Source organism: Pongo abelii, chromosome 5, assembly GCF_028885655.2.
Source record: "Pongo abelii isolate AG06213 chromosome 5, NHGRI_mPonAbe1-v2.0_pri, whole genome shotgun sequence".
Taxonomy (NCBI): domain Eukaryota; kingdom Metazoa; phylum Chordata; class Mammalia; order Primates; family Hominidae; genus Pongo; species Pongo abelii.
The window spans coordinates 130,958,079-130,978,618 of record NC_071990.2 but is presented as its reverse complement, the minus strand read 5'-3'; the positions used below and the strand labels follow the sequence as shown (position 1 = coordinate 130,978,618).

At 35.6% G+C, this 20,540-nt stretch overlaps 1 protein-coding gene and 1 long non-coding RNA gene across 4 annotated transcripts in view; one reads left to right on the top strand and one right to left on the bottom strand.

Annotated features, from left to right (window-relative positions):
• Positions 1-20,540, bottom strand: part of LAMA2 (laminin subunit alpha 2) — a 652,245-nt gene that overhangs the window by 27,547 nt on the left and 604,158 nt on the right. For 2 of the 3 annotated variants that reach the window (XM_054558144.2, XM_054558146.2), the window contains 5 exons: positions 15,570-15,708; positions 13,534-13,545; positions 10,134-10,254; positions 7,517-7,693; positions 2,341-2,489 (listed from right to left, as the gene is read on the bottom strand). In XM_054558144.2, the coding sequence (XP_054414119.2) occupies positions 2,341-2,489; positions 7,517-7,693; positions 10,134-10,254; positions 13,534-13,545; positions 15,570-15,708 (598 nt within the window). The remainder of the gene's footprint in view (positions 1-2,340; positions 2,490-7,516; positions 7,694-10,133; positions 10,255-13,533; positions 13,546-15,569; positions 15,709-20,540) is intronic. The other variant, XM_054558145.2, reaches the window with a different exon arrangement.
• Positions 3,580-7,555, top strand: LOC129060064 (uncharacterized). Its single transcript, XR_008526430.2, has 3 exons — positions 3,580-3,774; positions 7,026-7,173; positions 7,266-7,555. It is a non-coding gene; the product is annotated as an uncharacterized LOC129060064 (long non-coding RNA).

Sequence of the window (20,540 nt, the reverse complement as noted above, 5' to 3'; positions counted from 1 at the left end):
TTAATATTTTCTCATCTGTGATGAAAGGATGTTATTACAGATCTTACATACATTCAGAACAATTAAAACAAATCATCTTTGTCTAGTATGTGACACAAATCATGCCATAGAATAGGCATATAAAGCATTAAAAATTTTTCTGGGTGAAGTTCTCATGGTCACTTGCGATCTCTGGTTAATCCGTTTAATGTGGCACTTGCTTAAAGAGTAGATTGCATTTTAACCTTAGAGTGCCGAATGAGCCGTTATGGTAGCAAATGTATTCTTGTTTTGGCACAGAGTTCAGTGACTACACACTAATATGTCTAATATATGATCCTGTAATTAACAATGAATGGCAAAACTGTTTGTTTATATGGCCAATTAACTAAATGACTAGTTTCCAGTGATGTGCTATATACTGAGCTTAATCAAATAAAGTTGGATTGACGGTCAACAGCTGTGAAGTTGGCATAATAAAATGCCCCTCTTGAAGAAGAACCTGTTAAAAGGACATAGCGGTACAACAGTGTAATGCATTTGGGAATTCCAGAATTCTTTCTCAACAAAATAACACATTTTGAGTGATTTTGGTCAACTAATTTCTCAAATCTGCAGTTACTTATTGAAATTCCTTAAAGTTTAAATGTTTTTGTTTTGTTTTGTTTTTTTCCGAGATGGAGTCTTGCTCTGTTGCCCAGGCTGGAGTGTAGTGCTGCGATCTCAGCTCACTGAAACCTCTGTCCCCCTGGTTTAAGCAATTCTCCTGCCTCAGCCTCCAGAATAGCTGTGATTACAGTCACCCACCACCAGGTCTGGCTAATGTTTTTGCATTTTTAGTAGAGACGGGATTTCACCACATTGGCCAGGCTGGTCTCGAACTCCTGACCTCATGGTCCACCTGCCTTGGCCTCCCAAAGTGCTGGGATTACAGGCGTGAGCCACCACGCCCGGCTAAAGTTTAAATCTTTTAAAAAGTCCTTTCCACAATGAAAAGGATGAAAGTTTGTCAAAGGGCCCAACATCTAATCTACAAGACATGTGAAACCAGGATTCTAAAGCATTCTACGATTCAAATGAGAGCATTCGGTTCGCATTTCTCCTCAGAGACCATGACTACAATATCTGGCTATTAGATTAGTAAAAGTTCTCAGTTTGTCCAAATATTGATCCCTCATTTGTCTCAATCATGGTTTCTAAACATCTCAGTAGCCATTCTGCATGAATGCTTTGTATCAATTCATCCTACAGCCTAATCCTCTACATAATAATAATAATAATAAAAACTGAGGAAAGCTTTGTTATTTACTTAGAAGGTAAGAAATCTTTATTACTTATCTAAATGTTTTCCACAAGAGGATAATTAGTAAATGTAGGTCTTTCACAGCAGGATGGTATTGGCTTGGCTGAACTACTGCTACATATTCATACTCGTTGCATTTAAAAGTATCCTCTGTGTTTTGAGGCCTCATCAAATTGGATTTCCAGTTCTTTTCTATGTCTTCAGTCTGATAAATGGATTGCTGGCTTGGAGGTCTGAACCCCTGAAGTCTCTAGGCTTCTGTTTCCTTTTTCTCTAATTGTCCTTCTAAACTAATTATCTCTCTGAGTTGTCATACAATATTTTGATGAAAAATACAGATGACTTTCCTAATAAAGTAAGTATAAAGTATTGCAGCATTCTAAAGAAAGTCATCAGTTTGTGCATGAGTAAAGCCAATTCCCTGGCCCAGGGCTGGGGGCAAGCGCTCTGGTAGATTTGTAGAAAGGTGGCCAGTCTCAGGGCAGCAGTCATTTTCCTCCCCTCCCTTGATTCTGTTCCCTCAGAAAGCCACTCTGCAGGGACCTTGCAAATCTTGGGAAGGGTGACAGGGACAGGATATGCACTTAATAGGCTCAGTAGGTCCTGCAGCTGCTGCCACACTCTGTATCTGTGACAGCTAAGCAGCTGCCATAACTGCTTTGGAACCTGAATGAGATAAAAACCTCCAAAGCCTGCTGGCTCCAGTGGAGCTGATTTGTGTGTTTTGCTGTGTGCGTACCTTATTTGAGGAGGTAATATTTGAGAGGGGCAGAGGGAGGGATTTTTCTTATTTATAGCTTCAGAAAATGCATTTGGTTTTTCCAAAGGTGGAGATAACTGCACGAATAAAAACGTTAAGGGTAGAACTCCTAAGGGCTGAGGCAAATGAGGTTCCGGAAGTATGAAAAGTAAAGAAGAGGGAATTAAGCTACGGTATCCTTTTGCAATGCATAGTAGGTCCACACACACAGAGGTTCAGGCAGATACTGATGGATACCGATGCTAGCAAAGGAAGTTCACCCGAGTTACAATAATAAATATTTTAGTGCTATTGTTACCCTCTAGTTCGCTCTACATGAACGGAATGTTCTCTTCCATCATGAAACAGATTCGGCTCTGGTCTGACGACAATTTTCCTCATTGTTCGTGCCCCTGTGGAGAGATGCACTTCCAGACGGCCTCTGTTGAGGAGTATTGCATAATAGGCCTGCAACAGCAAGTGGTTATTGAAGATTAAACAGAAGTCTCATTTATGGCTTAGCTTTCGAGATTCCCTGGCAGAACCACAGGTTCGTCTGCTCTGAGATCTTACCTGAGAAATTAAGACTTTATTTTCTCAAACCATTTTGAAAACAGCTGGAAATATCTTTCTAATCATTTACCATTTTTGCTTGTGAGATGATCTGGAAAGTGGATATATTAATATAGCAGTTCTCTGCAAAGCAGATTTGTGATGCTGAAAGTAACAGCTGTGCTTGCGTTGGTCCTCTAACTTATAAAACCCATCAGGAGACAAAGGGTGTCAACAAAATCCCTCTCCCTTATATTCACAAGTGGACAGCTAGCTTCTGAGAATCAGGCCTGACTCTCAACCTTGTGGCATTCTGAGTATTTAGACTTCAATTTGTTCTCTGAGCTGGTAGAATAGATTGCTATCACAAACATGTAACCTGCCTCCCACATTTAGAAAGAAGGAAGATAATTTTTCATCCACAAACATGCCTGCTTTCTTCTTGCTACTGTTACTATAGCAACCAGTGTGGTTTTGATATCCCATCATGAACCCCAGGGAGCCTGAATGCAGTCCTTGTCCCTAGAGCTGATGCCACGTGCTCTCCCTTTCTTGTGGAGTACGGGGGCACCTGCCACACAGTGATGGCTCAGTTCTCCATGAGTCATCTATGGTGGTAGAGACAGTTTCCATCAAACATCATCATGTTCCAATAATTTACTAAATCATGTATGTAGTTACGTGTCCACCACAAAACATTTTGAGGATCTGGATAAGTGCTCACCATCTGTCAAAGAGAAATCACAAACTACTCACTCAATTAAAAATTCCTTAGCTCATGGATGGTTTGACATATCAAACCCATTTAGCAGAAAGGAATCACAAATAACTCTATGGGTATCAAAACTGTTAGCTTTGAAATATAAAACTTGTCAATTTAACCAGCACTGAATCTAAATCTAATTATGTCTAACAGACTTACACTATTTAACATTGGTTCCTCCTTCAGATAGCATATACTATGATATTTTATAAACTAGATATGAGTTATTAAAATGTTAAAACATTAAAATGTCATTTTAACTTACTTTATACTATACTACTTAGTGTTTTCTTATTGTAACTGTTTTAATAGGAATCTGTTTTATTTTAAGCACTATCCTGAAAGCTGGTGATTCACATTCATTTCTTTTGTCTTGAAGAGGAGAAATTTGGAGCCAGTAGGCAGTGTTTAAATATCTGGCAATGATGAAGGAATCAGGTATCCTTTAGTGGAAATCTATTTCAGAATATTTGATCTGGTATTCTTATAATAACTAGCTTATCATTTGCAATATGAGAAAAAAGTTTATTTTTCAAGATAAACAAAAAAATTTACGAGGGCATTTGTATTTTACACTTATTTAGCGCTTATTATGTGTAGTAAGAAATGAAATAAAATAACACTTTTCTCCCTCTACTCTTCAAAAATATTTTTATTATGACTATTTGATATATTCTTCACAATATGAGTGATATACATGTAAATGGTGAAGCTGCGTTAACACTGTATAATAAAATGAATACCTGTAAATCTACCACCAAATTTCAAAAACAATACCATTGCATCTCTTTTGAGTTTCTTTCTAATACCATCTCCTTGCTTCTCCACCTCAGAGGTAACCACAAATGTGGATTTTACGTTTATCATTACCTTACTTTTAAAAAATATTTTTGAAATTCACATGTGTCTGTAAACAATATGTTGTTTAGTGCTACTTGTATGAGAAATCTACAAAAATGGTACCATATAGCACATTTTTCATTTTTATTTATTTTCTATTTATTATGTTGTTATATTTAGTTATAATTTATTCCTTTTTCTTATTGCTTGATATCCCGTTATGCAAAAGTGCCACAGTTTGCCTCTCTGTTCTCCAGCTGATGAACATTTGGGTTGTTTCTCATTTCTCTGCTATTATAAAGAATACTTCTATAAACATTCTTGTACATGTCTTATTATGCACATGTGCAAAAATCTGGGTCTGTACCCAGGAGTGGAGTTGCTGGCTTGTAGAGAGTATGCACATGTTCAACTTCAGAAGATAGTGCCAAATTGTTTTCCAAAGTGGCTTTAGAAATTTACTTTTTCTACCAGCAGTGATCAAGGGCACTCTTTGATTCACATCTTTCCAATATTGTTCTTTCTAATACTATAGCAACCAGTATGGTTTCGATATCCCATTATAAACTACAGTGAGCTTTTCCCCTTTTGGGGACAAGGACTGTATTCCCTGTAGATTATACATACTGTACATTTCCAGACTGAGGCGTGTGTTTTGTGTTGTTTGATGACCAAAGAGTTTAATTTTAATGCAGTTCCACTTATAATCTTGTTTTGTTCAATCAAGTGTTCTTTTCCCGAAGGTCAAAAGTTAATCCTGGTATATTTTCTTCTAAGAATTTTAAAGATTTTTGTCCTTCCATATTTAAGACTTTAATTTATTGTGAATTTATTTTTTGGTTTGATATGAAAAAGAAATTTAGTTTCATCTTTTCCATATGAATAACCAATTGCCCTGAAATCATTCACTGAACAGTTCACTCTTGTCCTTTTTAAATGAAATGCAATGCCACTTATTGTCAAATGTTGTTTCCATCTATGCTTGTGTATTTTCAGGGTTCTCAATTCTTTCCTATTTGCACAGTTATACATGAATTAACATGATAGTTCCACAATACAAAACTTTACCTTCTAATGTGCTGATATCTGGTGGAACAGCCCCAACTATGCTATTCTTCTATTCTAGGAATTTCATCTTTGATATAAATTTTAGAATAAGCTGTCATGATTCACAGAAAAATAAGGTGATTTTTTATTATAATTGAATCTACATATCATTTTGGGGAGAAATGACATATTTTTAATATTGAGACTTTAATATCTTCATTAACATGTTGACGATACCAATTTATTGACTATAATCATTGAGGAATACTTTGGTATCATTCAATGAAATTTTATCATTTTCTCCATATGGGCTTTATGTCTATTTTGTTATAATGATTCTTAAATTATATATTTGTTCTTATTCTTGTTCTTGTGCTATATTTACTTGTTCTTTTCTTACTATGCTAGCTAAGATCAGTGCAGTTAAAATAGTCATCTGTTTCTTGGGCTTGATTTTATAGCAAATGTTTATAATGTCTTTTTTTTAAATCAGGAATACTTGTTATAGTTTTTTTTTTATAGATGGCTAAGGAAGTTCCTTCCTCTTAGTTTACTTAAGTATTTTTTTAAATCGTGAATGACTGTTAAATTTTACCAAATGTTTTTACTATTGACAAGATTATATTATTTTTAGATTTTCTTTTTTTTTCTTTTTCTTTTTTTTTCAAGTCGGAGTCTCGCATTGTAGCGCCGGCTGGAGTGCCATGGCGCAATCTCGGCTCACTGCAACCTCGGCCTCCTAGGTTCAAGCAATTCTCCTGCCTCAGCCTCCCAAGTAGCTGGGATTACAGGCGCCTGCCACCACGCCCGGCTAATTTTTTGTATTTTTAGTATACAAATTAGATAGGGTTTCACTATGTTGACCAGGCTGGCCTCGAAATCCTGACCTTGTGATCTACCCACCTCGGCCTCCCAAAGTGCTGGGATTACAGACGTGAGCCACTGTGCCTGGCCAGTATTTTGATTTTCTAATATTAAACCACTTCTGCATTCCTGAAATAATCCAAGTTACTCGTGGTTATACATCTTTGGGTTCTATTTGTGAATATTTTGTGTGGGCTTTGTATTTTTTAGAAAAATAAATAAGATTTGTTACATAATATGATTGATCACTAAATGTTACATACTAAAATTGATTTTTAAAACATGTAATCACAAATAACATGATCTGGTTTACAAGGGTATGTGCATACTTAAGGATATATTTGTAAAGCATTGTGTCCTTTTGGTCATGGCAGACAAAATAATTCCTATGAACCCTTTCATTGAGAAAAACTAGATTAAATGGAAAATTACATTTTAAAAAATGTGATTGAAGATATTAAAGAATACCAAGGCAATAAGAGGTATGATGCTTAAATCTGGGCAGTTGACGGATTGCTTTTAACAGAATCAAATGGACAGGGGATATAAATATTAAAGTTTATGTCCTTGCAAAATTGATACTCTTTTTAAAAAAAATTTTTGAGACAGAGTCTCACTCTGTCATCCAGGCTAGAGTGTGGTGGCGTGAACAGCTGAATAGCAGTCCTGAATAGCTGGGACCACAGTCGTGCGCGACCACGCCCAGTTAATTTTTAAAAATTTTTTGTAGAGACAGGGTCTTATCATACTGCCCAGCCTAGTTTCAAACTCCTGGGCTCAAGCGATCCTCCTGCTTCAACCTGCCAAAGTGCTGGGATTACAGACATGGGCCACTACACCCGGCTGGTTGATATTCTTTAGGCTTTAACATCCTTGAATGCTATTGGGATACAATTGTCCCTGTCTGTGTTGGTTGTGTTCTACTTTCTTTCTCCCAGATCCATTTTCTGCCCTTCTTTGTATCCAGAGAGGATGGGATGAATCAGGCCCAAAAGACTATTACTTCAGCTCGTGCAACTGGGAAAATGATCTTAGAGGAATTTACATTTAAATTTAAGGGACCGAAGTTGACTGTCTACAGATTTGGTAAGGAGTCGGACATGGAGACAGTAGAAATTAAGATAATGCGAATATATTTTAAGCTGTCCTCTTTACATATGCATATGTTAAACCCATAGGAAATATAGGTGCAAATATGAGGGTGACTTTGCACCTGCAATTGATCAACAGGAACATCCTAGAGAAGACAATTGTCCTGGGGAGATGGTGCGAGTGGAATAGGAGGCCAGCATGGAAAAATGGAATGTTCAGTCCTTGCTAGCCAAGATGAGAGCAGAAATAAATGACACAAGACTAAAAATATAAAAGTAAGTTAACTGCTTTATATAAGCATTACGGAAAATGCATTATCAGCTAGGTGTGACGGTACCTGTCCAGTCTGCCTTCGTTTTCTCCTAGGTGGTGCTGGTGTCCCTCCACTTCCCAAAAGAATGATGCCGGACTCATTCTTGGTGCTGAATGACAGGTTGATTTCTGTTCCTACATCAATTGGCACAGGGGAGAGCTCCACAAAACCAGGCTTAGGAAAGCTAACTGTGTAAACATTCTGTGAGTAAAGGAAAAGAAGAGTAGAAACCATTAGAAATGAAAATTTAAATAAGTTCTCCATCTCACTCGCCCTCCTCGATGCAATTAATGTGATTATGAAATAGATCATAGTTATAGAAAGCAGGAAAACATGGAAAGTTTAAGAGCAGTTGAAGAAATATTATTTCTAGTTATATGATAACTTCAAATCTTCTGAGCATTTTTTGTTAAAATCAGAATTATAGCCTCTATGTTTATTCTAGAGCTTTTGATTTTAAATACAGAAGATCATCACTGTGGTACTTTTTTGTTGTTGTTGTTTAAACCAAAGATTTAAGCCAAACTGACACACAAGCAGGTACATGTCTAGGGAGATTGTCCCTAAGTTTCCTTTGAAAACACTGTAATTAATATCTCTTGAATAAACTCTATCACTTAATTGTTTATGTTTTACAGATGGGTATGACCGTTATCTGGGTCTGCATTTTTCCCCAGTGATAAGACCAAACCTTAAAAATAAATAAACCAAACGCCGCATAGTCTAGTTTTTTCTCAATATTAAAGTAATACCATTGTCCTTGCTCAGTATAAAATTAAAACAGTTACATTTCAAATAGAAATGTAAATAAGGTACAAAAGGGAGAAAATCAGCTCCCCATCTCAGTCTCAAAGCTGTGCAGAAGCATATAGCTTTCTATAATTCATTCATTCATTCATTCACTCTTTCACAACCTTGCCATCTTCCTCCCTCCTCCTCCCTATATTTAAAATGAATCTTGATAGACATGTTCATTCCTAATGACTTTTTTTTCTTATATATGTGGAAGATATCACTCTCTCAGTAAGTGTAGATAGTCACTTTTAATGGCAGGAGGACTTTCTACTGTATGAATTTGCTAGTATTTATTTAAGCAAGCCCATGTAGTTAGGAATTTAAAGTGCTTAAAATATTCATTTTTAAAGTCCTAGATTTTGTAGGAGTAAAAGCAAAGAATCCTTTAATGTAGGCTATTTTCCTCCCACAGTGTTTCAAGACCAGTTAAATGACACAAGAGCTGGTAAAATGTATAATCTGTTTTCTATTCCAATTTTCAAATCATGGAGTTTTAGATAGTTCAGATAAAACTACTGTGCAGACTTTTCAATATTTATCCACATCAAATTTCTGCCTCATATTTTAGTTGCAAAATAATTCCTGGTTACTGAAAAGTGCCTTTACGGAATCATAATTTCCACGTGCAGAGGCTATTCATTTTCCGGACAGTTTCCATCCTCATGTATATATCTTTTGAATGTGAATGAGAGTTAGGCTTTGAAGATTAAAATTCTCAGCAAAACTTCCTTTAAGAAGCCAGTATGGGTCCTTACAGTTTTAGTTCTTAATGTATTTTCTCTTTTCTTATTCCCAAACTTCTCAGAGTGGGTGTCTATGGCCAATTCCAAGTTGGAGCCTGTAGCTATGAACAATGAAGATCCTGAAAGTTCTGTTCCAGTCTTTAAACCTCATCATTCAAGTGGTGGATTTACTTTTTTCTTTACCCACATTTTCCCTTCATTTCCCTAATTCTATTGGAGTGGTTTAAGATAATTTTAATTAGAAGCAGCAGCCAAAATGAGTAATTGTATTACGGTAGGATAATTAAAAATGTATGAGAATGACATATTTAACATTTTCATTTTAAAACAAGCTCATCACTATTGAGTTTCTATAAAATTCTTGCCAATATTTTCTGTTGACTATTGACTCTTGCTTATGGATATTTTAAGAGAGTAGAGCTATGGCTGGGGTCTTTCTCACATATGGGTCAGTGTCAACTGAAGAAACAGTGCAAAATAGTTAAATGAAAATAGGGGAATGCTAGGATGCTTTAGCATCAAAGAAGAGTTACTGAGGATATCAGCTAACAAAGGACTTTGCAGGCATGTCAAACACAAGTCTTCGCAGAGTTGATTGCCACAGGTCCCAGTCTATGTTATTTCAAAGACAAGGGGGCTAGACTTCAAGGTTGTAGACAACAGACTATGCACTAATGGTTACGGTGTAAATTACTACTTGCTACTTGTGTAAACTCGAATGGTTCCAGAAAAAATGTAAGGTTGCTAATAAAGCTATATGCAACACATAAAAGTAAAATAAATTTAAAATGGATGACAAAAATGAGGAAAAGAGAAAAGTAGTGTTGGAAAAAAAGAGAAAAACAGAAAAGAGATTAGTATTAATGATATGTGCTATGAAGAGCTATACATTTGGGAAATTGGATCACAATTCTAGGACTTCATAATACCATTTTTTATCATGGTAATTTAGAGAATGCTTTAATCTTGCTTTATCATTTAAGAGTAGGATCAGTAGAAATGTAAAATATATTAACAAAAGACTGATCCTTGTAGGAGCAGCCACAGTAAGTAAGTGAAATCTGATATAAATGTGTTTAGAGAACTTTCAAAAACAGACCAACCTCCAGGGAACATCCTTTGGTAACACCAACATAATCGGGACTACTGAGTATATTGTATGGAGTTCTTGAAATTTCAATATCTTTGAGGCAGCCGGAATATTTCTTCAGATTTACTTCTGGCCTATTGAATAGTCAAATGGAAAGCAAAAGGAATATCATTAGGGTGATGGTAGTGTAGTCTCTGACTATTGGAAGGAAGCCTTATGGAGCAGACACATGCAGGCACATGTTATCAAACTGTGCACACGTGTACCCAGAAAACTCTGGTTTCCATCATCTACTGGTTGGTCTAAGTGGACGTTAATGTTATCCTGCAGAAGGAGTCTTTTTGTAGTCCTTCTTCTTCCTTTTAACAATAATCTCATCCACAGCATTTAAACATGAGGTACAGGAATTAACTGACTTCTTATTAATGCTTTATATGTGTAATGAAATAAGTTTTATTTTTTTCACCAAAGAGAAGATAATTGCATAGGCAGCAGAAACAAACTACATACCAAAAAGTTTTTAAAAACCTTGCTCAAAAGTTAGGAAAAAATCTGAAAATGTTTATTTTGAAAAAGATTTTTACTTGAGGCTTTTTCTTGGGAGATAGCTAAAAAATAAGATACTATTACATATCTCTTTAAGGCTTTTAAGTAAAACAAAGTCTAAGAAACATTCTTTTGAATTATATAGTCTAAAAAACAGATGTTTAAAAATTAGGTTTACTGGCCGGGTGTAGTGGCTCATTCCTGTAATCCCTGCATTTTGGGAGGCCGAAGAGGGAGGATCACTTGAGGCCAGGAGTTCAAGACCAGCCTGAGGCAACATAGTGAGACCCTGTCTTTGCCCTCCCCTCCAAAAAAAGTAGCTGGGCATGTTGGTGTGTGCCTGGAGTCCCAGCTACTTGGAGATGCTGAGGAGAGAGGATCTTTTGAGCCCAGGAGGCCGAGGCTGCAGTGAGTTATGGTTGTGCCACTGCACTCCAGCCTGGGCTACAGAGTGAGATCCCTGTCTCAAAATAAAAAAATGTTTTTTTTTAACAGATTAGCTTAGTTTACAGATTGACCCCAAAGTCTGTATTCTATATTAGAACAATAACGAAATAAAGCAACCAAATGCAAAAACCCATACATTTTATTTTTTCAATAGAATTGAAAAATGACTTTTGTACTCAAACTACACTTGAATGTTTACTTTTGCATACTACTTCACAAAATGGGACAAGTGTGCCAGCAGATTAGGAAATGAAGTCCTTGCCTTTGAGTCCAGATGTCGCAAGTGATCTAAGTTCTCCAAGACTCAGTGTTCTTACATGTGAAATGGGCACGATAATAATAATCATAGTATCTACATAATCAAATTGCAAAGGTTTAATAAATTAAGGAATAGCACTGCACACAGTAAGTGCTCAACAAACAAAGGCTATCAGAATGTCAGTGACGATGATACTTCTTTAATTATAACAGTGCTGTTCCACAGAACTTCCTGTGATGATGGATATTGTCTGTTCTGCGCTGTCCAAATCAGTAGTTACTAGCCACATGTGGCTACTAGGACTTGAAATGTAGCTTGTCCCAATGAGAAACTGAATATTTATTGTTATTTTATTTGATTTAATTTACAATTAAATAGCTACTGTAACTTGTGGCTACTATTTTGAATAGTGAAAGTATATAGAAATGAAAAAGATAATTCTTTATGTGGTGTTAATCAGCATCGGTAAAAACTGTCCAGTCGGCATCAATATATTGTAGTTGTTATGGTGATGATTAATTCTCTCCTCATTGTCCCATGATGCCAAGTTCCTTTTTTTATCTTAATGAAAAACACATGGCGTGAGGAAAAACAGGTGGAAAAACAAATTAGACCTTGGCAGTGTATATCAGTTGATTTATTTCATGTCAGGTATCTGTCTGTTTCCACCGCCCCCCCGACCCCGACTCCTTTCTGGAACTTCTTTATTTTCATTGATAATTTTTCCTTGTTCCCAAGGTTTTCTTTTCGTTCAGTCAACTGGTTGTTATAAAGAACATGCCCAACTGTAGGGTGAGAATTTCGCTTATATTTTTCTTGCATAATGCAAAGAGAAGGTGAATTTCATTAACAGTGTTCACTTGCTTCCATATTTTCCTTTATGGAAAGACTGACTTATCGCCATTTTTTTCAGGGGTCTTGTTACTAAAGTAAATCACTCCTACAAGTTATATAGTTCCTTGTTTATGGAAACACAAAGAACCATTCCAAAATATGATTTAGCAACTTCAATATTAGGACAATTACAGGGGATAAATAGTCACATAAGGTGACTGGACTCAATGGTAACCATGGGTCCCTGTTTCTTGAGGGTCACCACTCAAAGGAAAATTATAAACCTACACAGTGCCATCCCAGAATTTTATTAACATATATTTCCATGAAAGCCAGCCTTCGCTTTTTAGCCATCTCAGCAAACGTAGCACAACTAGTGGTCTTACAACTGTATCATGATAAAACGCATGGTTTATTTTTCCCTACTTTCATTTCTGTATATTCTATTTCTCTTATTAAAAATCTAGCCTCGGTTTTAAAAATTTCTTGGATCAGTTCGGCTTTATTATCTTCTTTGCAGAAATCTGGCACAGCTGGGCTCTGAAATGCCAAAACACCAGGCTTTAGCTCTAGCCAGAGGATACCAGCCCTGCACATCTCTGAGGTTTGTTCAGCCATTTATGGAGGCCTATTGCTCACAGCTTTTATGCTAATGCAAGTAAGAATTAAAATGCTCCTGAGAAGCTAGGAGAACTATCTCACACTTCTTTACTATTAACGCAAATACTTATTTTAAATATAGTATTTCCAGAGATTCCTTCACCTGGCACCATAGCTAGTTTTAAATAAACATGTCAATAGATAAACAGCTTTGACAAGAGGTACAAAGGCTGTGTAAATGTTTGCATATCTGCAGGCCTGCAAAAAGCAAGAAGGCAGTGGTAAGCATGTGAGAGCGCAGTTTGATTCTTCAGCAGACAGCATGGCACTAGGGAGGCCAGGGCCCGGGGTTCAACTCAAGAGACCACTTTACTGTGTTCCCCAGAACTAGACTGTGTACCAGAAATTGACCAGCTGCCTTTTGAGTGTGTGCTGCTGGTCACCAGGGGCACTGTGTGCAGATGGTTGAACAAGTGAGCAGAGCAAATCTCATCACTGCTGGTGAGACAACTCAAATTGCAGCCCAACTGATGGTGGGTAAGCAGCAGAATGTCGGCCAGCAAGGGGCAGCAGGAGAACTCTCACAGAATGCACGGCTCGCTCGTGAAACATACTATGAACAAAGCTGTACTGGTGTTGCTCTGCTTCTGCATGGCTGCTTTATCTAAGAAGCCACATTTACCCAACCCATGCACTCGAAGAAGGCATGCATAAATTTAAATTTTACCTTGCTTTCATACTAGGTAACGGGAAAGAGGAAAAAAAAAACAAAAATAAAAACAATTTACTTATAATTACATTTTCATTTAGTAAAACAATAAACTTTAATCATAAATCTTTAAAAAATCATTTCACAGGGATCTACAAAGGAAAGAAATGCAAAAGCCCCAATAGAACTAAAAATAGACATATGCCCTTGACGGCAGTGAAATTAGAATCAAAATATGACTGTAGCTCATGCTATCAACTTGGAAAATTTTTACTTTGAAATATGAATTTAAAGTACCTGTTCTTATCAGTCTAATAAATGGGAAAATGTACAATGTCACTATTCTGTAGTGTTCATGAATGGCTTATAAATATTGCCTCTCAAAGAGCTTGAGCTTAACAATGCATGTAAAAATAATTTATGGTTACCACATCTTTTGCACTTTGTCATACTGAGAACCTGTCTGCAGGCAAAATAACAGGTAACTATGAATGTTTGGTTCCTTTATCAACCACAAATATACTTCTAACGGCTGTTTTGAAATAATGCGCCACACTATGGAAATAGTATACTGTAATTATGCAACGCTGTACCATGAAAGTAAAAACATTTTAGTGATAAAGATTCATTTAACAGATTCAGATTTTAACAGATTTTATAGAATTTAACAGGCACACCTTTATAGATAATTCCTAAAAATTATTTTATGATAATTAAAATCATCACTAGAATCAATGAAGCTAGATTTGAATAACCTTAGGTTTGGCTGTATTTAATCCACTCAATAATATATGGTTAATGATCTTGTAAAGCAAATCTTAGATTTGAACAACCACTGGATTCCTAGTATTTAGTATGGAGCCTGTCACATAGTAGATACTCAACAAACTTTTGGTGAATGACTGGTAAATGAATTTCTAGGTAATAACTGTGGTACTATTCAAATTTGATTGTAATGTTTTTCTGACTTCACACTTTGAATTTATTTTTCTAACACAAATACATTACAATGAATGCAGAGCCAATTTATTTGCACCATGAAGCTCATCAGATAATTAGACAGTTGCTTCATCTATGAGTTTAGATTTGGGGAGAAGAAATTTCAGCCTGCACACTAGCTGTCATAGAATGAGACTGAACTTTCACTGCTCATTTAGAAATATGAAAATAACTGACCATCACACTTTTCAGCTATTCTGGGATTTTTCCAAACATAATCTGTCTTTTTGGAGTAGAAACACCTAGACAGAACTTTTATACCCTTTAAAAACTACCAAACTAATTAAAACAAAAAATTAAAAACATGGTAGTCTGTAATAAACTCTTATGGTTTAACCAAATCAATTAATCCCATTCTAATTAGCATTTAATTAACATTTATTGAGCACCAAGTACCATCCTTATAGACTATCTTATGTTTTATAATAAGCAGTAAATTAACTACATAGCATGTGAGTATTTTCTGACATTTTTTACTTTATTTTTTGAACTAAATTAGGAAGCAAATGTGTCTCCCCATACTGCTAGCTAAAAAGCATATGTGAAATTAAAAAAAAATGTTGGCATGGGCATGAGAACAACTAATATAGTTCTTGTATTAGGCATATGGGAAAGCTCAAACATGCCATTATGATGCTAATGCTTAGCAATAAAATAGGTTATACTCATAGCATCCTGGAACACTGACTAATTTTCAGAACACTAAGCAATGTCAGAGTGCCATTATCTCCAGTGAGTGTACAAGGAGAACAGCAATTACAAGATCCACATTCAACTCTGGCTTCTACCTTTAATTACTTTCATAATTCTTTTCAGCAGGTGCATATAAAGGAAACAGCGACTCCAATCCATCTCTTCAACAAAGATGTCAAATTAGTCCTTTGGTTTCTAAATCCTGGTGTTGTTCTAACATGCAACATGATGTTTTTCATTAGGCCTTTCTGCAACCAACGGTTATATGACATTCCTATTGTAATTAAACTTCAGAACTCTAGTGAGCATAGTGGTCATTTAATTAAAACTTAATCCTTAGCTTTACATATAAACTAAATTACCTCAAGTTTCTCAGCGTTGGCAGGCCACCAAAATATATTTTGTCATCTGCTTTCAAGTCAAGACCGAAGTTGTTTCCAGAAGACGAAGTTGCTATGTTCTCCTCCTGATTAGTATCTATATCTACAATTGATATATTGGCTGTAAACGAGATAGAAAGTTTAACATTTTATTTAAGCAATATCAACCACATCTATATTGTCATTAATACTTCAAGACAAATTTGGTTTAATTCGAGAATTAACATTGACTTTCTCAAGCACTTGCACTATATTTAGCAATTTAATAATTACAGAAATAACATCAATAAAATACATTATTAAACTATCCCCCAAAGAGCATGAAAATAATAGCTTGAACACCAATGAAGGCAAACCAATGAAGATAAAAGAGATAACTATAAATGGACATCAAAGATCCATTTGATGTAGTTTTCTATAATCTAGATAAGTAGTTATAAAATAAAGCAAGATTAAAAATGCTAAATAACGAAGATATCTAATTAGGAATCAGATAATTAATTAGAAACATGCCTAATCTATGGCTCTTTCTGTAAGTTTTACTATCCACAGGAACTACTGGGATTTAGACTCATCTGCAAAGTGTCACTGTTGTAAAATGTGACTGTACATGGAAGTGGAAGGGGATGTTGTACAAGGAAGTGGTGAGATCCAGGTACACTGTAAATTACATTTTAGACCAGATGCTAAGTGTTGTGACAGAGGTACAGTCCTCATGCCTTCTTGCTTTTCTTTTGGGTCTCTCAAGGTATTTTTAATGTGATGAAGATAAGAATTCAGAAATAGATAGATAGAAAAAAGGAAAGATGAGGCACTTATTTGTTCAAACTGCATTGTTTAGAAAGCAGACAGGAACTCCTTATCTCATTGATCCCCCTCACTACCGCCCCCTTCTTAGGGGTCAAGCTAGGCTTTTTCTGAATTACATGCTTTTCTACCACATGTCCTTAGATCCAGCCTTTAACTACTTCATATGCATCCTTGATGCATATTGACATCAATTCCTTAAGATGATAGATTTGGCCTCTAAACCTTTGTCTGATGTAGGATCTAAATTAGCAAGGGTTTGAAAATGGGCATTTGAACCAGTGGGTTATAAGGGAATTTCTAAATGTTTATTCTTTAGGATGCTAGTTTCTTGGATGTTCCTGGCTCAAATAAATATGACAAATACTGGGTTATACAAAGTTAAACATGTATCTTCTTAATTTTATGGCTGCCCAGATCTTTCAGCATGCTAATATGCAATGCAATGTTCCTAGAGAAGGACATAGAGCAAAAAGTATTTCCCAAATTTATTTAACCATGAAATATTATTATTTTCACTCAACCCATCATCTTTCAGAATCAGTGTTCTTTGGAAAACACAGAGAAACATCAAATTCCAAAATTCCCTTGAAGTTTATAGCCCTATCATTTCAAAAAGATGTATCTTCAATAAAATCAAACACAATTGCCTTATTAAAAAAGGACAAAAATACACATACCAATGAACACCTCAAACCAGACTTTTGTAAAAACAAGAAAAATACCTAAAAGAATAATTGTCCTATCAAATATAGTTAGCAAGATTTTAAAATTGAATTACTTTCACACACCTATTTTATTATTTTTATATACATCATTAGTTTCATACACATATATCCCCTTGACTGGACTGGGGCTAAAAGAAAATAGATTTATAAAACTGTTTTCGAGACTTTTTCATACACGTTCCTTTTTATCTAGATTGGCAAAGATATTTTCATATGGGGCTGTTGACTAGGAGATGAAAATAGTCTCTTTCTAGAGACTTGGTGGGTATTTTAATGGTGTCTGAAAATGAGATTCTGCCTCTCTATCACAGGCAAGCCAGTGACTGGAGGTGGTTTTCCTCCTTATCCATGAATGAATATATGCATTTTTAGAAATCATTCTAAGAAAAAATGATTAAAGAGCAGCAACACAATTGAATTGAAATTCACTGGCCCAAAAGGTAACTGGCAGAGAGACAGGATGGCATATTTTTACTGACTTAAAGGAAGTGCTTTACTCTATCCTTCATGAGTGATAGCGATGAAGTGGGTTCTACCAGGAAATGCTAGTAAATGCTAATGCTTGCTTTTATTTCTTGCCCTATTTCTTTTCTTTACAGAATAGAAAAGTAGGCTATTGACACAAAATTTCACAGTTGATGAGTTCAGATGTGATTTATAAGTAGGTAGGGAAATAAGGATTTTATTAAATAATAGACAGAGTAGGGACTTAACAAATATTTTATAATCAATGCTGAGTTGTTATAAGCTAATTGTTTTTACTTTGGCTATTATTCTTTTGTTCTCTTTCTTGATCCACTGAAAATCTAATTGAGTGTTCTCAACTTTGCATCCTAGTCGATGCATTTAGGGGATAGGGCACACTTCTGTCAGGGACTGTGGTTCTGTAACTGACTCAAGGAAGATGGAGAACACTCCTGAAGGACTGTACTTGAATTTCAAGAGACAGTGCTCTTGCCAACTAGTTGAGAATAATTCATATAAAACAAATAATCTGGTCACTGAAAAGGAGCAATGATCCACACTGCTGGAGCCTTATTTCAATTCCTCTCCCACTACTCTGTGAACTCTGGTCTTGCTAAAGTCCTCAGGGACCTGCCTATACCCAAACTCAGTGGAGTTCTTTTAAACTTTATCTGAATCCATGTTTGTGCAATATTTAATGCTGTTAGCATTTCCTTCCTTATAGAAAATTTCTTCTGGCTTCCATAATGTCAAGCTCTCTGGCTTCTTTTACCTTTCATTCTCAATCTCCTACCCCGGGGTCTATTTTTGAACACTTCTAAAATGTTGATGTTTTATAATATCCCTTCCTTTGCCCACATCTCAGGTTTCAGCCATCTGGGCAAACTCAAGTTTATATCTACTTACAATGTATTGATGACTTAAATGTATGTATGCTTGGACCTGATTTTTGCCTAAAAGTCCACATTCAACAGGTGAGACACCATCATCTATATTTTCCTTGTGTACTTTAAGCTAAACATTTCAAATCAAAATAATTATCATCTAACTCCCAAATCTGTATTACTTAACCTACTTTTTGTTGTTGGTCTTATGAACTCCCACCCAATCTACTAAACTAGAGAGTCATCCTGACTTTCTCCTCACCACATCTAATCAATCAACAGCTTCACTAATTTCTTCTCCTAAATACCTCTAATATCTGTCCTATTTCTAAAACAGTTTTACTGAGGAAAAATTAACATGCTATAATTTAAACCATGTTTATAACACGCAATTGTATACACCTGCAGAACCACCACCACACTCAATGAACATATCCATCACCCCAGAAGTTTCTTTATGCTCATTTGTAATCCCTCCTTTTTGCCTTTTCATACATATACCATTCACAAGTAGCATCCATCTGCTTTCTGTGACTGTAGTTTACATTTTCTATGTAATTTTAAACAAATGTACTCTTTTTTTGTCTGCCAAAATTTGCCTTTTTGTCTGCCTATTTGGATATGCATCCATTTTGTACCTATATTAATACTTTCTTATTTTTTATTGCTGACTAGTATTCCATTGTATGAGTATACCACAATTTATGTGTATCTATTTACCTGTCGATGGATATGTGAGTTGTTTTCAGTTTTTGAGTAACACAGATAAAAGTAATGTGAGCATTTTGGTACAAGTCTTTGTATAAAAATATGCTTTCTTGTGTCCTGGGTGAATAATTAGGAGTGAAATGACTGGTTTGTATGGTAGATGTATATTTAGTCTTTTAAGAAATGGCCAACCTCTTCCAATGTTATGCCACTTTATATCCTCAGCAGCAGTGTATGAGTTCCAGTGTCTCCACCTTCTGCCAGCACTGAGTATGGTCAGTCTTTTTAATTTTAGTCATTCTAACAGCTGTGTAGTGGTATCACATGGTGAATTTATTCTGCATTTCTTTGATGTCAATTCCCACTGCATCTCTTACTTCAAGCATAATTTACCTTCTGCCTAGACTATTATTGAACCCAATTGTTCACTTTGTCTTCAGTTTGGTCTTCTGACAATATATCTTCCACATTGACACCTCGACTAATATACTTAAATTGAAATTACTCTGTCACATCTCTACTTAAAATCAAGTTCATCAAGATGAACTGCAAACTCCTCAACATAGTTTAAACAGCTTCCTGTAATCTGTCCCTTGCCAACATGCCCAGCATTATCTTTTATCACTCTTTTGAAATTTAAACTCCAATAATTCAAACTGATTACAACATCTGCCCAACTAATCCATGTTTTTATACATCTTTATCTTTTCATATGATGCTTTTTGGCCTGGATCGCCTGCAACTGCTTCCACCCCTCCTACCCCCTCAACTAAAAAAGGACTTAGGTCTCAGTTAGTGCCTTATTTCTCTCCCTCCATATATCTCCCTTGGTGTTTACTGTACCCTAAACAGATACAGTAATTTGCTACTTGTGCAGCAGGTAAGTTACTCAAGGGTAGGAACCGTACGCATCTTCATTGATCCAGCACAGCATCTGATGCATAGTTGGTATTTAATAAATGTGTCCTGTAAGAGCTAATCTTATCAAAGCAGGTAGTAAGGTTATTTTGCCAAGCCTTTCTTCTTTTCCTTTTAAATTTAGATTTTACTGCTTTAAGTGTGATCTTTGGATATTGCTACTGCAAGTCGATGACCATATGCTTGTAATCTATTGAGACTGCATTTTTCAACTTTATGTAAGAAGTTTGCGTTTTTCTTTTGTGAATTGTTTATAACATTTGCCTTTTCCATTGTGACTTCAATGCTTTTCTTTTTATAAGGAAAAATTAATACATATTAACTGACCTGCTATAGTAATAAAATACTTTAAAAGTATTAGAGAAAATACATTGGATATATGAGAATACATGTGGAAAAACAGAACAGCTATAGTTTTATTATAATAAAAAATTTCACCTGTT